Source organism: Meleagris gallopavo, chromosome 1, assembly GCF_905368555.1.
Source record: "Meleagris gallopavo chromosome 1, MGAL_WU_HG_1.1, whole genome shotgun sequence".
In the NCBI taxonomy this organism is placed as follows: Eukaryota; Metazoa; Chordata; class Aves; order Galliformes; family Phasianidae; genus Meleagris; species Meleagris gallopavo.
The window spans coordinates 66,071,698-66,091,279 of NC_139404.1; the positions used below are offsets into that span (position 1 = coordinate 66,071,698).

General features: G+C 43.0%; 3 protein-coding genes across 3 annotated transcripts in view; 1 reads left to right on the plus strand and 2 right to left on the minus strand.

Moving 5' to 3' along the window:
• ST8SIA1 (ST8 alpha-N-acetyl-neuraminide alpha-2,8-sialyltransferase 1) overlaps window positions 1-19,582 on the plus strand; it is a 143,506-nt gene that overhangs the window by 85,216 nt on the left and 38,708 nt on the right. The gene's annotated exons all lie outside the window — the stretch shown is intronic.
• On the minus strand, window positions 15,436-17,159 carry LOC146545380 (E3 ubiquitin-protein ligase Topors-like). The gene is made up of 2 exons (XM_085231688.1): window positions 16,792-17,159; window positions 15,436-16,576 (listed from the first exon to the last, which is right to left on the minus strand). Exon 2 carries the CDS (start codon window positions 16,495-16,497, stop codon window positions 15,436-15,438), a length of 1,062 nt encoding a protein of 353 aa, XP_085087814.1. The 5' UTR covers window positions 16,498-16,576; window positions 16,792-17,159.
• On the minus strand, window positions 17,208-19,338 carry LOC146545381 (E3 ubiquitin-protein ligase Topors-like). The gene is made up of 2 exons (XM_085231701.1): window positions 18,971-19,338; window positions 17,208-18,755 (listed from the first exon to the last, which is right to left on the minus strand). The coding sequence occupies exon 2, from the start codon at window positions 18,674-18,676 to the stop codon at window positions 17,615-17,617; it is 1,062 nt and encodes a 353-aa protein (XP_085087827.1). The 5' UTR covers window positions 18,677-18,755; window positions 18,971-19,338; the 3' UTR covers window positions 17,208-17,614.

Below are 19,582 nucleotides of genomic sequence, written 5' to 3' on the forward strand. Positions count from 1 at the left end.
AAATTTTTTATGAGAAGTAAACAATTTGACTATTTCCCACCTTGCAGATACTTTGGACTTCATGCATAGTGAGAACTTGATTGTGGAGGGTTGAATGCTTAAAAGAAACTGAAGCTGAATTGCACTACACAAGTAATTTCAACCAAAAAAAATAATAGACTTCCATCACATTTTTTGTGCGTGCCTGGACCCCTTGGTGGATAGTTTAGCAGTCCTATGAAAAACTACACTGTTGGTTTACTTGCTGTGCCATGTTCACTTAATTCTGAGTCACTGTGAGTTCAGGCAGGAATTATCTGCAAGTTTCTTCTTTGTATTTAAATTATATAAAGCAATCTGCTTCATGCCATGTAAGTCTCAACTCAAAGATCTGACTGGATTAGCTATGCAGGCACAGCTGGAGTTATAGATAATGGATAGCATCCTCAGCTGGTGTATTGTATTCAGTATAATTCTAGGAAGCCAGCAGAGCTGTACTAATTCCTGTCATCTGAACAGCAGTACTTTCTGCATTTGCTCTCTATCTCTCAGCTGCCAAAGCTTATGTTTGGGTTTTTGTGCAGAACTTAATGATATCCCTTGTGTTTGAATAGGGCAGAGTGCCCTATAAACAATAGGTTTTCTTACAAGTGATTGAGTGTTAATGCTGGGAGGTCCTTTTGTCTTTTGTTGAAATTAAGATATACGGAAGGACCAGATCGAGATTAAATGTGAGGTACTTGTGATTTTCATGAGTTTTCTTTTATAATGAAGGTAGCATCAAACTAAAGGTTGTTATTTAAATGAGTAGTTCATGAAATGATATCATCATGTAACACGTAATTAATCAGAGACAGACTCCCTATTTCCTTTACCACTTCAGTTATTTTCGCTTATATATCAGCTCTCCAGATGTCCAAAAATTACTGCAGAATCTGTAGGAAATAAGCTGTTTTTAAAGACACTGGACAACAGTTTCTGAGTGTTCTTCAAAATTTCCAGTGCAGAAAACAGCACTCTTATTTGTGTGTTCGAGCCCATGTATTAGAATGAATAGGATTGAAGGAATATGAACAAACAAAGCATTGATTCAGATGTAATTTAATAGCCTTGCTTTTCTGTGTGATAACATACAGAATTTCCTATTGTAAGTGCAGTTGTTCACTCGGGGCAGCTGTAGAGCTGAGGATCCAACCACACTGTAAGTCATCTCACCTAACTGTGGACATCACAAGTCCAGACTTCTGTAGTTAATGGGGAGAGGACTTACCTGTGAAGATGAACTGCCTTCTGAAGGTGGTTGTAGGGGTGGTTAAAATGACTTTCTTAGATTGAATAGGTATTATCCCTCCTCCAAAACCATTTCTCTCCAGTCTCTCCAAGAATAAAGGCAAGAGCATGTGTTTTGACTGAGAAAGTGTCAAGAGGAATTGGTTTGAAAAGTAGTATCTTTCATCCAGACTACAAGAGCAGTGATGTACAGGCAGCAGAATAGGAGATTTCCACTGTCCCAAATGCTGACTGAGACCTGACCAAAAAGAATATGAATTGAAATTTGACAATAGTTCCTCAGCCTCCCTGCTGTGTATTATCCTTCTTTCTATTGCAGCGCCATCCAAAGAGACAAGGATGCATGCACTCTGTTAGGCACCATGTGAGTAAAGAACAAAAGGTGTTTTCCTCCCACATTGCTGGCACTCTGCTTCATCTCTGGCCATCAGAAAATTAGGTCGGCCTCAAACAGATGAAAGGAAGAAGTTGCCTCAAGTGGTGAACTATGTTGGTAGCTTCTGGGTCACGTTTTAATAAGTGCATTTGGTAACTAGCAAGTTTTTAATTTAAAAAGTTGTTCCATGTTACAAATATTTATTTATTATCTGTGCAGTAATCTTTGCATAGCTCTTGTTATCTGCTTGCTACCACTGTGCAACCCCAAAATTGTTTGTTAATGATTGTTACTGCAAAGAGACCAAAGCAGTTTGCACAAACCATTCAAGGAAAGGGTAAAATAAACCCAACTTTCCATCTCCCTGTTATATATCTGCATGTATCTAATATATGTATAAAATATATATGTATATAATAACTAAATTTACTTCTGACACTGTAACCTTAGAGCTCCACAAACAGCTAGTTATTTAATTACCTGGAAGGTACCTCCACCCCCCCTCCAGAAAATAATTCCTTTGAGTTGCAAGAAACGTTGAGAAGTGATTGGATTAAAATTTTTATTTTGTTTTGAAGCACTAGAAGTATTTTTATTTGAGAAAAATGAGAACTGGAATACATTTTCAAGTGAAACCTGACTCTTTTGTTTAGAACATATTGAAATGTCTTAATATTCTTCCCCTTCAGCTCTTACTGCAGTTTTTTCTCCTGAATCATATTGTGTACATCTACATGAATTGGGGTGCCTAATTCTGATCAGCCAAGAGAAAAAAACTAAACTGAATCAAATTCTTAGTTGTCTTTTGTACTCATAGTAGCAGTTAATCTCCCAATTCAATTGCTCAAGATTAAGAGCTGAATTTGGATTTCTTTTGTAGGAAACCTAATGCTAGTAGAACCGGAAGCTACAGATTATTAGTTGACGTTCTATTTTCACATTGTTTTTATTCAGTAATGAAGAGATCCCTTTTAGCCATGATTAATATTAATTGAGATCCTTGTGTTTCCAAATGGCTGTCACCATCAGCTCCTATATCTTTTGTGGTGCCCGTGCCTTTAAATTCATGTGATTTCTTCAGAAAGTGTAATTGGATATTTTTGTTGTATGTAGCAGGGAATGCTGTCTAATATTTTGAAGCATGACATTTTGATGACTACCCATAAAACAGCAGTATGTTTCTGGCCAACAGAATGCTAACATTCACTTCTCAAGGAATCAGCGACAGCAGCAGCATATTATTTATTTAAAAAAAAAAAAAAAAAAAGTGATGCTGTCCTGTTTTTTAATTCATTGTTATGCATTTACAGACTCCCTTAAAAGCTTTAGGCCATAGGGCATTTTCTTCTGAAAGGGTTAATGCTATGACTAAGGAGGAGATGTGTTCTAGTAACCTTTGTTTATAGGTACAGCTTTGCAGCCGTACAGAATGAACAGCGCTTCTTGTTTTGTTCTAATATTCTTAAGTATTGTATGCACAGCAGTTACAATATTGGAACAATAAAATTGAGAAGCAGCCTTGTCACACTACTGACATTATGATCAGTGTTGTCCATTCTGGTTTATGAATTTCTTCTGCTGCTGAAGGTAATTACTGATGTATTGGTCCCCTTCAAAGCCAGTCTCTGGTACAGATGCAGGCACCTTCTATTCTGAACTTCACTGCAGCTCAGTAACATGACCAGTTTTTCTGCTTTTTTTCTGTGGTATGCAGCTAATTGATTTTGCTTTTGACTGAACATTGAAGTCAGCTTGAGCGTGAGGGAAAGCTCCTTTCCTCCCTTGTATTTAAGTGGACAAACTGCAAAATCTGCAGTTCCACAGCTTCACTAGTAGCTAAGAGACAAGAGAAATTTGATTACTGAGAACTGAAAGTGGCACCTGGCAAACATCACAAATATCAAACCTAGTAAATCTGCAAAACCAGTGGTTCAGCTAATGGATGGGTTACATAGGGCAGCAGTGCCTACTGCTTCACCGTGTTGTAACAGAATTGAAATATAAACCTAGGAGATTACAAGGTTCTGATCTCTACTACCTGGTTATCGGATTATGCCAAAAACCAAGAAAATCAGCTTTTCCCTGTGTGCATACTGTTCTAATGAGTTAAAAATAAACTAATGAGTGTAAAGCGTTAAGTCTTTAATTTTTGATGTTTCAAAGAAAATACTGATTAATAGATATTCAGCTTATTTATGAATGAGGAATCACTGACTCGGGTCAAAGCATCTTTGTAGAAGTTGATGAAATTCCTCAGAATAATTGTTCTTCAAGTAAGATTTATGTTTCCAGTCTCTTTCCACAAGCTCACAAGCTTAGGATGCAAGGGCCTTATGCCTTAGCTGTGTGTTTAATTAGAAAACACTTTAAGTGTATATAAGTGCTAACAGCCCCTCTTTCCTATCTCTTTGCTATTGATTCAAGGCAGAATTTATGGAATTTTGTGTGTCTTCTGTGGTTTTAGCTCAGTGCACCTGAGTGCCTCACTAGCAAGTGGCAGAGCTTTGCACTGAAGTGTCTGGAGAGCATTTACAAGTTTTGTTGTGCTATCTTTTCCTGGATGCAGCAATCTCTAGAAAACTGTTAGGGAAAGAGGTCATTATATTTTAAATTATCACAATGACTGTGAGTCAAAGCCTGCAGCAATTCTGCAAATCCATCTGTTTCCATTTAGCTTTCTGTTGTATAACATAATTCCTTTAAATACTCATTGTTTTTTTTTTTTGTCTTTGCTGTAAGACATCAGACATAGAAGTGGCAGAAGATTATTTACCTCTGTTAGTATCACTCTCTTACAGTGGCAACTCAATCAACATCATTTTAAAAATTAGCCATAAAGATGCATTTAGAAGTGAAACATAAGGAGTGATTTGTGACAGATACACGCTGTTCTAGGGGCTGGAGGGAGGAGGGAGGAGAGGTACTGGATTTTATATATGTTCAGTCTATGACAGAAGAACAGTTGGAATAAAGCATGCTGTGGTATCCGGAGGGAGCATTATAGTCCATAATTTTTAACACTCCGCAGAGAACTTTTCAGTAAGTGCCTTCGGTTCTGTTTGCTTCAGCACTGCAGAAGGATACATGCTCTTATGAAGAGTTCCGGTTGTAGGATGAGAGGGAGAGCTTACTGTAAAGCTTTTTCGAATCAGCAGAGCTGGGAAATTGATCCCTGAATTACATAACAACCATGCTAGCTAGAAATTGGTATGTAACAGCTGTTTTCAATATCAAGGATTTTCTTCCCAGATAATGCTTCAGAAAAATCAAAGTATTGTTGTTGGGTTTTTTTTTTGTTATACTGATAATCTGAGCAAATGCATGATTCAGAGTGCTTAAGGACTGAAAGGGGAGTAGAGATCCTCGATTATTTCCCTCTCTGTTACAACAAGCCCTTCCTTCTCTCACCCCTAGGCTAGTGTAATATGCCCGGTTCTGAGCATCCAGACATATATTGCCGAGTCACAAAGGCAAGGACTGTGTGTCTGCCTTATTCCTGGCAGTACTTCTGACCCCCAGGAAAGAAATACTTTGAAGAATGATTCAACAATAGAAGTGAAACCGGTAAAAACACTTGGCCTTTACATTTTGTTCTGCACTCACTTTTCCTTTATCTCAGTTCAAATTAAATGAAAGATCTATAAATGTGTTCTCAAGAGATTTGAGAGTGGAAACTGTTGTTTGAAATCCCAAATATGATTAAAGCTTATTTTCTCACTGATCTCTGACTCAATTATAACATTAGAGTTTGCTTCTTGTTGGACATCATTCCCTAGGAAGCAGAGGCAAATACACAGGAGTACACAGCTAATAGGGCAGTTCCTTATTACTTTTGAAGGTCTGGTTTCAAGGCAGACAACAAAATCAGTTAATGCAAATACTGTGTATATTACTATGCATTATTTTTGTGGTAAGAGCAATCTGTGCGTTGTTGTACTGCGGAGGATGTTATAACATCAGTGAGTTTTTGGTCTTGCTAGCACATGAGAGGTAACATTATGAGAAGCTGGTGGAAGACAAAGAGGAAAGACCAACAGAGGAGACACAGGGACGGAAAATGCAAGAAATATTGTGGTGTAGGTACAAGCCCCAAAATATCAGGAAGCTTTATGAAATTTTACTTTGTGATATAAGGCAACTACCAAGGGTTCTCCAGAAATGTATGCATGTGTCAGGTGGGAGCACACATACTGAACTGTCTAGTTATTACTTTGTCAATGTTCCTACAAGCAAAATAAATACTTTTGCTGTAGATAAATATTTACATATTTATATATCCAAGTCCACCAGAAAGAGGATTTACAATAATGGTGATATTTGCTTTTTCTTCTGCAGAGCTCTCCTCTGCAGTAGCTGAAAACCATTAGTCCAGAATCTTAAATCTTTGTGAACATGTTGCCTTGTTAGATGATAGATCTAAGTATTTTTGTACTGTTCATTAACCTAAAGGAATAGGCTTGAAATGGGAAATGGAGGAGCCCTAGAAGATTCATTGCAATTTGGTCATCCATGCAGCTGGAATTCTCTACTATACCACCAAAATTAATCTGTCTGTTATTGGCCTAGCAACAAAACCGTGTGTAAATGCCTATCCTCATCTGCCTAACAACAGAGAACACGCTTGGCCTATATGGTATTTGATGAGGAAAAACAGGCCTAGTTAGTCATGATGGAGTCACTGAGAGTATTTGTGGTATAAGTGATTAAAGCCTAGATCAAAGGAGTGATTAATATTTACTGTGAAGTTAGAACTACTCAGTAATGCTCTGCAGTAATGATCAGGAGACAGATTCTCTGATTTTTGTTTGTTTATTTGTTTGTTTGCTTGTTTTTCTTCTGGCATGAGTCAAGTTGGTCTATCTTGTGAAGTTGCCACTGGCTCTTGACATAAATGTAGTGGTTCAACTGGACAACAGCTCTCCTTGGGTGACAAAGTGAACCAACAATTGGAGGTGATAATACCTCCCCTACAAGGACAGGCTGAGAGAGATGGGGCTGTTAAGCCTGGAGAAGGCTCTGGCAAGACCTGATACAGGCCTTTCAGTATCTAAAGGAGGCTATAAGAAAGAAGGGGACAGACATTTCAGCAGGATCTGTTGTGATAAGACAGAGGGAAATGGTTTCAAATCAAAAGAGAAGAGATTTAGATTGGACATAAGAAAAATGTTTTTTTACAATATGGGTAGTGAAGGACTGGAATGAGTTGCCCAGAGTGGTGATGGATGCCCTGTCTCTGGAGACATTCAAGATCAATCTGGATGGGGCTCTGAGCAACCTGATCAAGCTGTGGGTATCCCTGTTCATTGCAGGGAAGTTGGACTAGATGGCATTTAATGGTCTCTTTCAACTCAAACAATTCTACGATTATAATTTTTTTTTTCTTTTCTGTTTTTACCCTTTAAAGCAGAGTTTAAAACAAGATTGTGAACCCATCAGCTTTGCTGTCTGTACCCTGGCATGAAAATGCTCCTCCCTTGACCTGCCATCCTACGCACCTTGTCTCTCTGTCATGGCCTGTCAATCATTCGGCCGTTTATTTTCAAATAGTTTCCTGGAGGAACCTGGCTGATGATCCTTTTCCTTTTCCACATATTGTGCAGTGTTTAAAATACACTTCCATTCCATGAGAGCCTTTGTTGTCTAAGTGCATTTCTTTCTGCTAATTTTCTTGTGGCTATTTGGGCCTTTCTTCTGTGGAGCTGATGGTGTCCTGGACTGTGCTGTACATTTCCTTCTTTCATAATCTATCTTCTATCTTCCCCTACCTTCACCCAAGAATCTCAGAGAGATTAATGGGAGTAGAGAATGTGTAACAACATGAGCTGGCTCAGGTCTCCATTTGTAACCACAAAGCCCCATTATCACAGGCAGGCACAAAGCCAGTAATATGAACATCTATACACAAGCAGTAGATAAACAGCTGGGGTTAAACTGTTACACTGCAAACTGGACAGCAAACTAGAGAAGCTTTGCTATAAAACAGTTTAAAAACATCTAAACTGCCTCATGTTTTGTGGTCCTTTAGTTATAGCAGTATGGGCTAAGTTTGTTCTGTATTATTTGGTGGCTGAACAGTGTAAGTATGCTTTGTTTTACTTCTTCAGCTGTAAACTTTTCATTGTGCAGATACACTATTTCAGACACCACTTACTGAGCATGATAATAGGAAAAAAAAAAAAAAAAGAGGGAGAAATGTCTTAATCATGAATTATGTTTATAGAATTATAGGCACCACAATGTCCTGTTCTTAATTAAAGTATCAGCTGACTGGTCCTATGATTCTGCTTAAAGAAATGGGAAGCATCTGGATAATGGAGCTAACTGTGTTGGACCAGCATACGGTTTGTAGGAATAGTGGTGGCCTCCAGGGTCTAGGCTAATGCTCTTCGGTGTTAGGAAGGAGATGAAAGGCTTTGTTCAACAGAAGTTTGCAAATCATGAAAAGGTTCAGGAACAGCCTGTTGCATCGGGAATCTTTGGGCACAAACCATATCCTGGAGAAGACAATATAGTGATTTTGAGAAGTGTTTGCACTTGCATATAAGCCTGTATCAATTTAGGTCACCTTTATCTTTCTCACTGTCTCACAAACCAAACTCAACCTGTGACTCCCTTATGCTTCACATATAGCTACTTTTATATAACTGATTTCCACATCACTGTTATCTTGATGTTTTATTGGGAATTTTCTGACTATGCTTTTACACCACATCTCACAAAACATCTTTTCTCTGTTTCTGGACTCAGTCACTTTTAGGTGGTCAATGCATCCTTTACATCTTTTTTTTCTCTGCCTTCTGCTTATCTCTATAATTATATGACAACCCCAGCTTTGCAGCAAAGGCGTGATTAGCACTTTAAATAACCTGCATGTGCTAGGTTATGTTAGTCTTTGTAGCTGCCTCATTTCACAACATGCTCAAAGTGCTCTAAGGTAGAGATAATTTTGTACAATGCTTTTTTTTTTTTTTTTTTTTTTTTTTTTTTCCCCACAGTGAGGTCAGTGTTAAGCAGATCAAGTGATGCGTTAAGATGAAAAAAAACCAACAGCAACAAAACAACAAAAGGATGGGCCATCTGCTATACAAGACCTTGCCTGAGGGAGTTAAAAACAGCATGATGCTATTATACCTTATTTGTGACCACCTGTGCTGGTGCTGTACAAGCAGGCTTTCAGATTGTGCTGATGGGGCTTTGTTTTTATTCATGATTGCAGCAGCAGTGTCTTCACTGCGCTCATGGTGGAATTGTTTATTTTCATCATTCCTGTCACTTTGTGCATGAGTTATCTTCTCACACATTCCTTTCCATGTTAATTTCTTCATCCAAGTGCTTGGAGTTAAAGGAGATTTTTAAATGGCTGTTCTTCAGGGTTAGTGACTGATTCTCTGCATGTCTGACAGACTGTCATCAACTCCAAAAGGTTTGGATAAGGTCCCGGAGACTCCTCTTTTCTTCCTTTCCTACTTCCTCTGACAATTGTCCATGTTTCAAAACCCTGCTGATGGACTAATTGTGCTCTAGTTAAATGAAATTATCTAGTGACTCCACTGAAATCAGACATGACGTCAGCAGTGTTATTCAGGCAGAGGGAGCTGGGTCTATTGTTTTTCTGACACAGCAAACTTCTCTAATCCCATAGTAGTATATGGTAGCAGTGTGTCTTAGTTTCAATAGGGAAGGAATTGTTTTCTTCAAAGTGTCCGGTATGATGCTGTGTTTTGATTCTAGGAGAAAAACAATGTTGATAATACAACAATGTTTATAGTTTCCTGCTAAAGAGAGTTGTACAGAGCCAAGGCTACTCACAGTGAAGGGGCCAAGGAGCTGGGAGGGAACAGAATTAGGATAGCTGACATAAATTAACCAAAAAGATATTCCATATCATATGACATAATATGGAAGGAGTTTTGAAGGGGTAGGAGTTCATCTTGCTCTCTTCTGCTGCTCTGGGGCTAGCTGGCCATCAGTCAGGGGGTGGTAAGCAATTGCTTGTGCATCAATTGTTATATATACATTTATATATATGTGTGTAATATACATATATATGCCTTTGTCATAATTATTATCTTTTCCCTTTTCTCTGTATTAGTAAATACTTTTATCTCAACCACAAGTTCTACTTTCTTCTTCTTGATTCTCTTCCCCATCTGATGTGAAAGTGGGGGAGTGAATGACTGTGTGGTGCTCAGCCACCTGCTGGGTTAAACCACAACGCTGTGTCAGATGCATGATGTCTTTCAGTATTAGGTCCAGTCTCAGCAGTTTAGTCCAGGGGTTTGTATGTGGTCAGCGTTTGCACTGACAGACTTTTTGTCCTTTTCAATAATTCTGTTGTCTATCCAGCTCATTTGGTGTAAGATTCTGGCACTAGATAAGGCATTATTCTTTGCTGGCAAGATTACTTGTCATAACATGCTCATACTGCACTGTTAATGCATAATATACCTATCCGTCATCCCTTAAATTTACGAGGATAAATGCCATCTCTCAACATAAGCTGATATAGATCTTCTCAAAAGTACATTCACCTGGGATATATATCAGGGTAATATTGAATTAATCTTTTTTAAGGTTTAGATAACTTAATCTCAGTGAATTTCTTGGTGTGACAATGATGCAGCTAGATAGTAGGTCCACTTTCATCAGGGATGACTACCTCACTTTCCAGAGAATCGTTATCATGTATTTGATTTATGCTGTGTGTTCCTCTGTGATGAAGGCAACGGGAATTTCTCTTTAGCATCTCTGGGTGTGAGATCAGATCCTTCCATTTGAGAGACATTATTGTTTCTTTTCTTCTGTGGCACATTTTAAAAGTGTGGTAAATTATATTTTTCATTATTTCAAATGATGTTTCCATAACATCTCTGCAAGCTGTTGGTTTCTACAGTCATTTTAATGTCTGCCTCTGACAATTTTCCCGTGATCGCATTACAGCTTTCTCTGTCTTTCTCTGTGCTCTCTCTGAGGTGTGCATTTTCTTTTGGTACAATGTTCGTAATTTTGAGAAGGTAGCTGAGGAAAGACAAAAAATGAAGGCTTGATTTTTTTTTTTTTTTTTAACAAGAGCTCTAGAGTTGTGTTTATCATTCGCTGGTGGATATGTCTTTCTCATAACTGTTGTAAAGCATTTATATATAATGAGCATAATTTTGAATATAGTTTTCTTTAAAGGATTTCCAGAACCTGGATTATTATCACCCTTCATGGTAAAGGAAGTAGGATTGGGATCCAGATCTTGTATTTTTGATTATAAAAAGCTCAGGTCCTGGTACTGGGACTGCAACTTCTGGGTAGCATTGAGGGATGTTTTTCAGAAGAGTAATTAATTTCTTGAAAAATGCATTTCTACGGTTTCCTTTCAAAACTACTTGCCAGTTCTTGTCAAGCAAGTGGTAGTTTATCCAATAAACAAATTAGTTAATTTTGAGTTTTCTAAATGGTCTACGACAAAGATAGCTAGAAATCCAAAAACAAACATAGAAAAAGAAAAGATTCAAGTATAAACACAAAAAAGAAAGGCGGTCAGGGCATCTCAGGCCAGGAAATGTTTTGTATTCTGTAATCTTATCCCTCTCTGGGATGTATTGAAGATATGCCTATAGATAAGCATGACGTGAAATCCAAACAGAGCATTTTTCTTGGCTTGATTAAAAATGTTTCAGAACATTTTATTTTTTTATTTCCGAGATGAGAAAAATATTTGCCCTGTTAAGGGTTGTTAGATGCAGATGCCTCCTCCAGCAACCCATGTCTCATTGTTCCCAGCCCCTGGAACCCAGCTGAAGACACAGGGTCTCAGCCTAGGCTGAGGGCTATGGCTGCTGCTTTCCTCTTTGCAGGTTAATCCAGTAATGAATCCAGAGAAGCACAATGACTGGCCCCTTTAAAACCCTTTTCTGTCAGCCTCTGCTTTGTTTACCCTGCTTCTCTTCCTCTGCGTATTCTTTCAGTGTGTGTGGCAGTATCTACTTCACTCCTGCTAGTCGTGTGTCTAGGGTTTCAAAGCACAGGTTGATCTTCCTGGAAGTAGCACCTACAGTTTCCTGATAGCCCATCAGTCACTGTGACCCCAAGGTTTACCTACTATCATTATCTCTGTATTTACTTTATGAGATCTGTGTCTAAATGTGTTTGAGTTTTCTATCTTCCTTTTTTCTTATCATCCCAATTTAGGATTTCCTCCATAAGGCAACACTGCTGGAATAAGCACTTGCCCACATACTTTTTCAGCAATCAGTGTGACTAACCAGGTTTGGTTCTATTCACTGCCTCCCTTCTCATTTGTTAGTCAAATCTGTGCTCTTATGTGGTCTTATTTATGGCATTATCCTTTCCTTACTACTGTTTTTCTTTTTTCTCCATTGAAACTGTCCTTGACCACATTGCCTTAAAGGAGCATATATTCTACTTCAACTTTTCCTACTTCACCTCGTTTGCCCAGGAATTAGTATATAATTTTCAAAAGAAATAAAACTGTGCAGTATTTTTTCTCAATATAAAATTTAAATAGGAAAAAGCTTTTTATAAAATTGGACACTAAAGTATTTATTAATTGAATGTATAAGAACCATGTGGATGTATATTAAAGAAGAGGGAAGCACAGGCAGGGTACACAGATCTATGCAATTTTTCCAACATTAGAAAAGAAGTAGCAGTAGCTGAAAATGGTAGACTGGAGTAGAAAGTGGGAACAGTATTTTGTGCTAAGATAACTGAGCATCTGGGCAGAAACATCTTGAAGAATAACATGAAGGGAAATAGTGTTATGGGAAGTATCCAGCAGAAGTATTTTACCAAGAATGAACATCCCTTTTTGTACCTTGAAAGCAACATTCACAATGAAATCTTTCCCGTGTTTGTCACTTAAGCTAGCCTCCAAGATCCTCAGTTTTTCTCTGCCGTGATGTTACTCATCCAGATTTAGTACCAAGTGCAGATGGCATTCATATGGGCTTAATCCTGCCTTTCAAATCATGTATCCTGTCATATCCCATTAGTTTTTTTCTGTGCTTCAACACAGTAGGAAATAGAAAAATCCTTTGAGGAAAGCATCATGCAATCTCCAGCACATGGAGAGTAATTTAAAAATGTTGGCAATGATTTTATCCTTTTTATCCTCTTCTAGTACTCTGAAAGAAGCATAGTACATTTCAGCTAAGCTCTGATCCGTTGCCCAGAAACATCAAAATGGGAGGTAAGCAAAAGCCCTAATAAGAAACTGAACTTACGATGTGCAAGACGTAAGAGAACCCAGCTCCCTCCCTATCTTCCATGCTTCTCAACAGGAACAGGATTAAAAAGGCAGTAAAAAGAGAATAGCAGTCAAAACAAGGAATTGTGATTTCTGTACATCTTTTTGGGGTAGAACTTTTAGTTTTTAGTCAGTAAATGCATTGTGGATTTCTTGCTAGCTAAGCCCACTTAGTTTTGTCTTTACATTTTATATGAGCAAATTCCCTTGTCTATAAAAGTAAATGAAAAGTATCTTTCCCACATGAATCTCCCTTTCTAAGTTAGATAAGTTCAGTCTTAAAGATTAGTATCCATAACATTTGTAGCTTTTGGGATAAAGTTGAATGATTTAAATTAGTTCTGTTTTATTTGGATAGCAAAGCAATTTGCACAAACTGCTTTTGTATTAAATTCAACCACTGTCTTTCTGAGGAAATTTGTTTTAATCTGCTTTTCATGACAGTTTGCTACCATCTGGTCTGGAATGTACTAAAAGCATTACTTCTCCATAATTAGTTAAACAAGGAGTGTACTACACTAATACCATCTTTCTATTCCCTGCCTCATTTTTTTTTTTCCCCTCATTTGCTAGCAGTTGTTCCTTTTAAAATTTCTGATCTGAAAAAGTAAGTAGTGAAAGCAGTGATTCTCAGTATGTGTGGAGAACTTTGGTAGGTTGATAATGATTTGCACGATTTTTTCATCTTGGTTTCATCTTTTTTTTCTGCGACGGCTGATTTGCTGGAATAGGAAATGGAAGTCTGCCAAAAGTTCATTCCATTGAGATAAACGAAATGGTACTTCTGAAAGATAAAGTACTATGTTTATTAGGTATTACCTGACCCTGTGTTAGCTACTTCTGGTAGGTTGCCAGCTCCTATGCACGGGAAGAAGTCAATGGGATAAGAAGATGCTCAGTATTTGTTGGAGTACAGCTTCCTTACTGGCAATTTGAGTATCTTTCACACAGTTTTGTTTTTCAGAACCAGCTTTGATGCCCTCATGCTGAATTCTGCTATTTAATCAGACTTTACATGGAGAGAATGAGTAATCACATAATGTATGAGTAATGAGTATAGAAAATAAGTATGAGTAAACACATCAGAATCTGACCAACAATCACTTATTTTTGTTCATTTCCATATAAAGACCGATTGCCTCACGTTTGTTCATCTTCTCTACTTTTTTCCTAGAAATTTCTACAGACCAGAGTATGTCTGTTTAACAGAGACAATTCCAGAACTGACACCTACTTTGAGTGTTCTTAAATCTTTGAGTCTCTTAAATCTGTGTGCTTCTTTTTCTTAATTATTGTTTGAAGGTTTACTGTCATTGATATAAAGCTGTCACATTACACTACAAAACGATCATAGGGTAATGGGTATCCACATGTATTTCCTGTGTGTGCTTTGAACACCTTAAAACCCAGTTCCTAGTCCAAATACGCCCATTTAAATTACATTAGAATAGGTTTAAGAGTACTTCTAACATCTGCTTTTTTTCCTTGTTTTTGTAGAGTGTTCATCGTTAATCTATTCAGCACCTCTCCTCAGTGAACTCATACCATTTAAGTGATCTTTGATCCTTAGGGACAAAATAACTTGTATAAATATGATGATATGCTGGTGACAGATTGGTGGAAGGGGAGAAAGCAGCACTGAGAGCTCCCGCTCTGCTCTTAATAAAATCGAGACTTTGTGGAAAAATAAGTCTGGAAAGTTGGATGGAGAGGAACCTTATGAGATTCAACGAGGGGAAGTGTGAAGTCCTACACCTGGGGAGGAATAATTGCATACATTATTTAAGGGCTGACCTGCTGGAAAGAAGCTCTATGGAGAAGGACCTGGATGTCCTTGTGGACAAAAGGTTGGCCATGAGCCAGCACTGTGCCCTTGTGGCCAAGAAGGCTGATTGTATACTAGAATACACTAAAAAGAGTATGGGCAGGAGATCGAGAGAGGAGATCCTCCCCCTCTATTCTGCCCTGGAGAGGCCACATCTGGTGTACTGTGTATGATTCTGGGCTCCTCTGTTCTAGACCGACAGAGAACCTCTTGAAAGAGACCAGCAGAAGGCCACAAAAATGATTAAGGGCTTGGGGCATCTCCCTTTTGAGGAAAGGCTGAGAGACCTGGGGCTGTTCAACCTGGAGAAGAAAAGACTGAGGGAAGTCTATCAATGCTTGTAAATATCTACTGAGTGGAAATTAACTGGATGTGGCAAGGCTCTTTTCAGCAGTCCCTAGTGACAAAAAAAGGACCAATGGATGCAAACTAGAACAGAGGAAGTTCCATCTGAACATGAGGGAAAGCTATTTGCTTTGATGGTTATTGAACATAGAACTCAGGCTGCATAGAGAGACTGAGGAGTCTCCTTCGCAGGAAAGTATTCATAACCGGCTTGAACACTTTGCGGTGTAAGCTTCTGTAAACAGCTTTAGGAGGGAGTTGGACTTGATGATCTCCAGGGGTCCCCTGCAACACATAAAATTCTGTAGTTCTGTGTAATTTTTTATTGCAATATTTTTTAATTAAAGACAAGTGTAATCCCCACTAGTGCTTCCGAGGGGGTGGCTTCTTGCAGGGCTGCTGTGAGTCCGGGTCACTGCCAGCCCTCCTCTTACGGGGCCGCCGGGCCCCCGCAGGCGAGTGGCCAGGAGCGGAGGGGCTGCTCCCGTCGGCAGAGGGGCCTGATGCTGCCGCCTGCTCCGTCTCCTCGTGGGGTTCCTCCTGTTCCACAGGAATGTGCGCAGCAGGCATGTGACTGAGATCCCCACGGAAGACAGCTTCTGATGTGCTGGGCTGCTCCTCTCTGTTGGCACTCTCTGTCATGCCGTTCGGTCCGGACATTGATGTAACAGTCCCTGGTGGGGAGACTGCGGGGCTAGGGGCGGCCACCACGCTGTCCTCCTGCCCCCTGGCTGCAGGGCCCTCCTCTTGCCCTCCGGACACATGGACGCCCTGGAGGCCCCGCTGCCCGTGGGCCTCCTCGCCCCACTGGCTCACGAGGGCGTCCACAAGGCCCTGGATGAGCGTCTCCGCTCTGTCCCCCAGGGCAGGCCGCAGGAGCTGGATCAGGGCCTCGCTGTGCAGCCCGATGTGACACAGGGCGTTCAGGATGAGGCTCTCTGCTGCCATTGCCTCCCGCCACTGTGTCCCAAAGATGTTTTGCAGCTCCTGGCGCAGCCATGGCAGCACAGGGTCGAGCATCTCCCGGTGCTGCCTGAACAGGGCTGCCCAGACCTCCATCAGGAGACCGCCCACCATAGGTCTCTCCACTTCCTCCACAGCCTCCTGCTCCTCTGGCAGCAGCAGAAAGTGTGGAGGGGATGGCGCATCATGCTGGTGGCTGTAGATGCGGGTGATGCCTGCCTGGAAGCAGGCAGGTACTGGTGATGCTGGGGGACAGATGATGAAATCCAGGTCGTTGTCCTTGTCCCACTCAGCAACCTTAACAACTGTCATTATCCTCCTGCAGAGCGGGCAGGTCTCTTTCTGCTTGGCCCACCGCAGGATGCAGCCGAGGCAGAACTCGTGACGGCACGGTACTGCATAGGCAATGTCCTTTCGCACGTCACGGCAGATGGGACACGTCCACGCCTCCTCTGCTGCCATGGTCTTCACGCTGTGGCCTGATGGGGAGTGAAGATGAGTCGCTCTCCCTCACCAGCGCCTCAGCAGTGAAAGTTGCGCACTGCAAGAGGGAGAGAGGCCATGGTCATTCCCTGTCCCAGAGACAGACAGAAGAAACGTCCTGCTCCTCAGCAGGAAACCCTCCAGACCCCGCACCTGTGCTGCCCCATGCCCCACATCCTCACAGGGTCAGACTGCACCCCTGGCCCTGGCAGCTCCCCCATCCCAAAGCTCACCCCGTGGCCACCCTGGGGGACGTGTCCCCACCCAGCTCACCTGTGCTGCTGCACGTGCACCCCGTGGGGCCCCGGCTGCCTGAGCCAGGCAGGCCAGGGAATTACAGGTGAGGGCTGTACGGATGGGCACTGAGAGCAGCTGCCAGCAGTCCCCAAAGCACAGCCCAACACACAAGCAAAATCCTCGCTCCACCTCCAAGCCGCACACACTCGCTCGGCAGGAGTCCAGGCACGAGAGTGACCGGGCCAGGCCCTGCCAGCGCCCAAAGCTCGGTGGCATCACAGCCTGTTGCTCAGTGATGTCACCGCAGTCCTTGTGCCACCACAGCACTCCGCCCAGCAGCACAGCATTCATGTGTCTGCACACGGGGGGCTGCACTTTGCGTTCATATGTTTGCACACGGAGCGTCGCTCACGTGAGGAGAGGATAAGAGACCTGGGACTCCTCAGCACTGAGAAGACTGAGGGGCAATCTTATTGCTGCTTATAAATGCACAATGGAAGAGTCAAATGGGTGTGGCCAGTCTTCATTCAGTGGTTCCCAGTGAGAGAACAAGGGGCAATGGGCACAAAATGGAACGTGGGATGTTCCATCTGAACACGAGGAAAAACTTTTTAATGTGTGGATTACAGAGCAGTGGAAGAGGCTGTCCAGAGAGGCTGTAGGGAGTGATGTCTCCTTCCCTGGACATATTCAGAACTTGCCTGGGAAACCTACAGCGGGAAACCTGTTTTCAGACAAGGGTGGGATTGAACGTGACAATCTCTGTAGAGGTCCCTTCCAACCCGTAAAACCCTGAGGCTCTGTGTCATCTTTTTTTTTTCCACTTTATTTTTTTGATTAAGGAGAAGTGCAATCCCTGCTAGTGCTTCCGAGGGGGTGGCTTCTTGCAGGGCTGCTGTGGGTCTGGGTCACTGCCAGCCCTCCTCTTACGGGGCCGCCGGGCCCCCGCAGGCGAGTGGCCAGGAGCGGAGGGGCTGCTTCCGTCGGCAGAGGGGCCTGATGCTGCCGCCTGCTCCGTCTCCTCGTGGGGCTCCTCCTGTTCCATAGGAATGTGCGCAGCAGGCATGTGACTGAGATCCCCACGGAAGACAGCTTCTGATGTGCTGGGCTGCTCCTCTCTGTTGGCACTCTCTGTCATGCCGTTCGGTCCGGACATTGATGTAACAGTCCCTGGTGGGGAGACTGCGGGGCCAGGGGCGGCCACCACGCTGTCCTCCTGCCCCCTGGCTGCAGGGCCCTCCTCCTGCCCTCCGGACACGTGGACGCCCTGGAGGCCCCGCTGCCCGTGGGCCTCCTCGCCCCACTGGCTCACGAGGGCGTCCACAAGGCCCTGGATGAGCGTCTCCGCTCTGTCCCCCAGGGCAGGCCGCAGGAGCTGGATCAGGGCCTCGCTGTGCAGCCCGATGTGACACAGGGCGTTCAGGATGAGGCTCTCTGCTGCCATTGCCTCCCGCCACTGTGTCCCAAAGATGTTTTGCAGCTCCTGGCGCAGCCATGGCAGCACAGGGTCGAGCATCTCCCGGTGCTGCCTGAACAGGGCTGCCCAGACCTCCATCAGGAGACCGCCCACCATAGGTCTCTCCACTTCCTCCACAGCCTCCTGCTCCTCTGGCAGCAGCAGAAAGTGTGGAGGGGATGGCGCATCATGCTGGTGGCTGTAGATGCGGGTGATGCCTGCCTGGAAGCAGGCAGGTACTGGTGATGCTGGGGGACAGATGATGAAATCCAGGTCGTTGTCCTTGTCCCACTCAGCAACCTTAACAACTGTCATTATCCTCCTGCAGAGCGGGCAGGTCTCTTTCTGCTTGGCCCACCGCAGGATGCAGCCGAGGCAGAACTCGTGACGGCACGGTACTGCATAGGCAATGTCCTTTCGCACGTCACGGCAGATGGGACACGTCCACGCCTCCTCTGCTGCCATGGTCTTCACGCTGTGGCCTGATGGGGAGTGAAGATGAGTCGCTCTCCCTCACCAGCGCCTCAGCAGTGAAAGTTGCGCACTGCAAGAGGGAGAGAGGCCATGGTCATTCCCTGTCCCAGAGACAGACAGAAGAAACGTCCTGCTCCTCAGCAGGAAACCCTCCAGACCCCGCACCTGTGCTGCCCCATGCCCCACATCCTCACAGGGTCAGACTGCACCCCTGGCCCTGGCAGCTCCCCCATCCCAAAGCTCACCCCGTGGCCATCCTGGGGGACGTGTCCCCACCCAGCTCACCTGTGCTGCTGCACGTGCACCCCGTGGGGCCCCGGCTGCCTGAGCCAGGCAGGCCAGGGAATTACAGGTGAGGGCTGTACGGATGGGCACTGAGAGCAGCTGCCAGCAGTCCCCAAAGCACAGCCCAACACACAAGCAAAATCCTCGCTCCACCTCCAAGCCGCACACACTCGCTCGGCAGGAGTCCAGGCACGAGAGTGACCGGGCCAGGCCCTGCCAGCGCCCAAAGCTCGGTGGCATCACAGCCTGTTGCTCAGTGATGTCACCGCAGTCCTTGTGCCACCACAGCACTCCGCCCAGCAGCACAGCATTCATGTGTCTGCACACGGGGGGCTGCACTTTGCGTTCATATGTTTGCACACGGAGCGTCGCTCACGTGAGGAGAGGATAAGAGACCTGGGACTCCTCAGCACTGAGAAGACTGAGGGGCAATCTTATTGCTGCTTATAAATGCACAATGGAAGAGTCAAATGGGTGTGGCCAGTCTTCATTCAGTGGTTCCCAGTGAGAGAACAAGGGGCAATGGGCACAAAATGGAACGTGGGATGTTCCATCTGAACACGAGGAAAAACTTTTTAATGTGTGGATTACAGAGCAGTGGAAGAGGCTGTC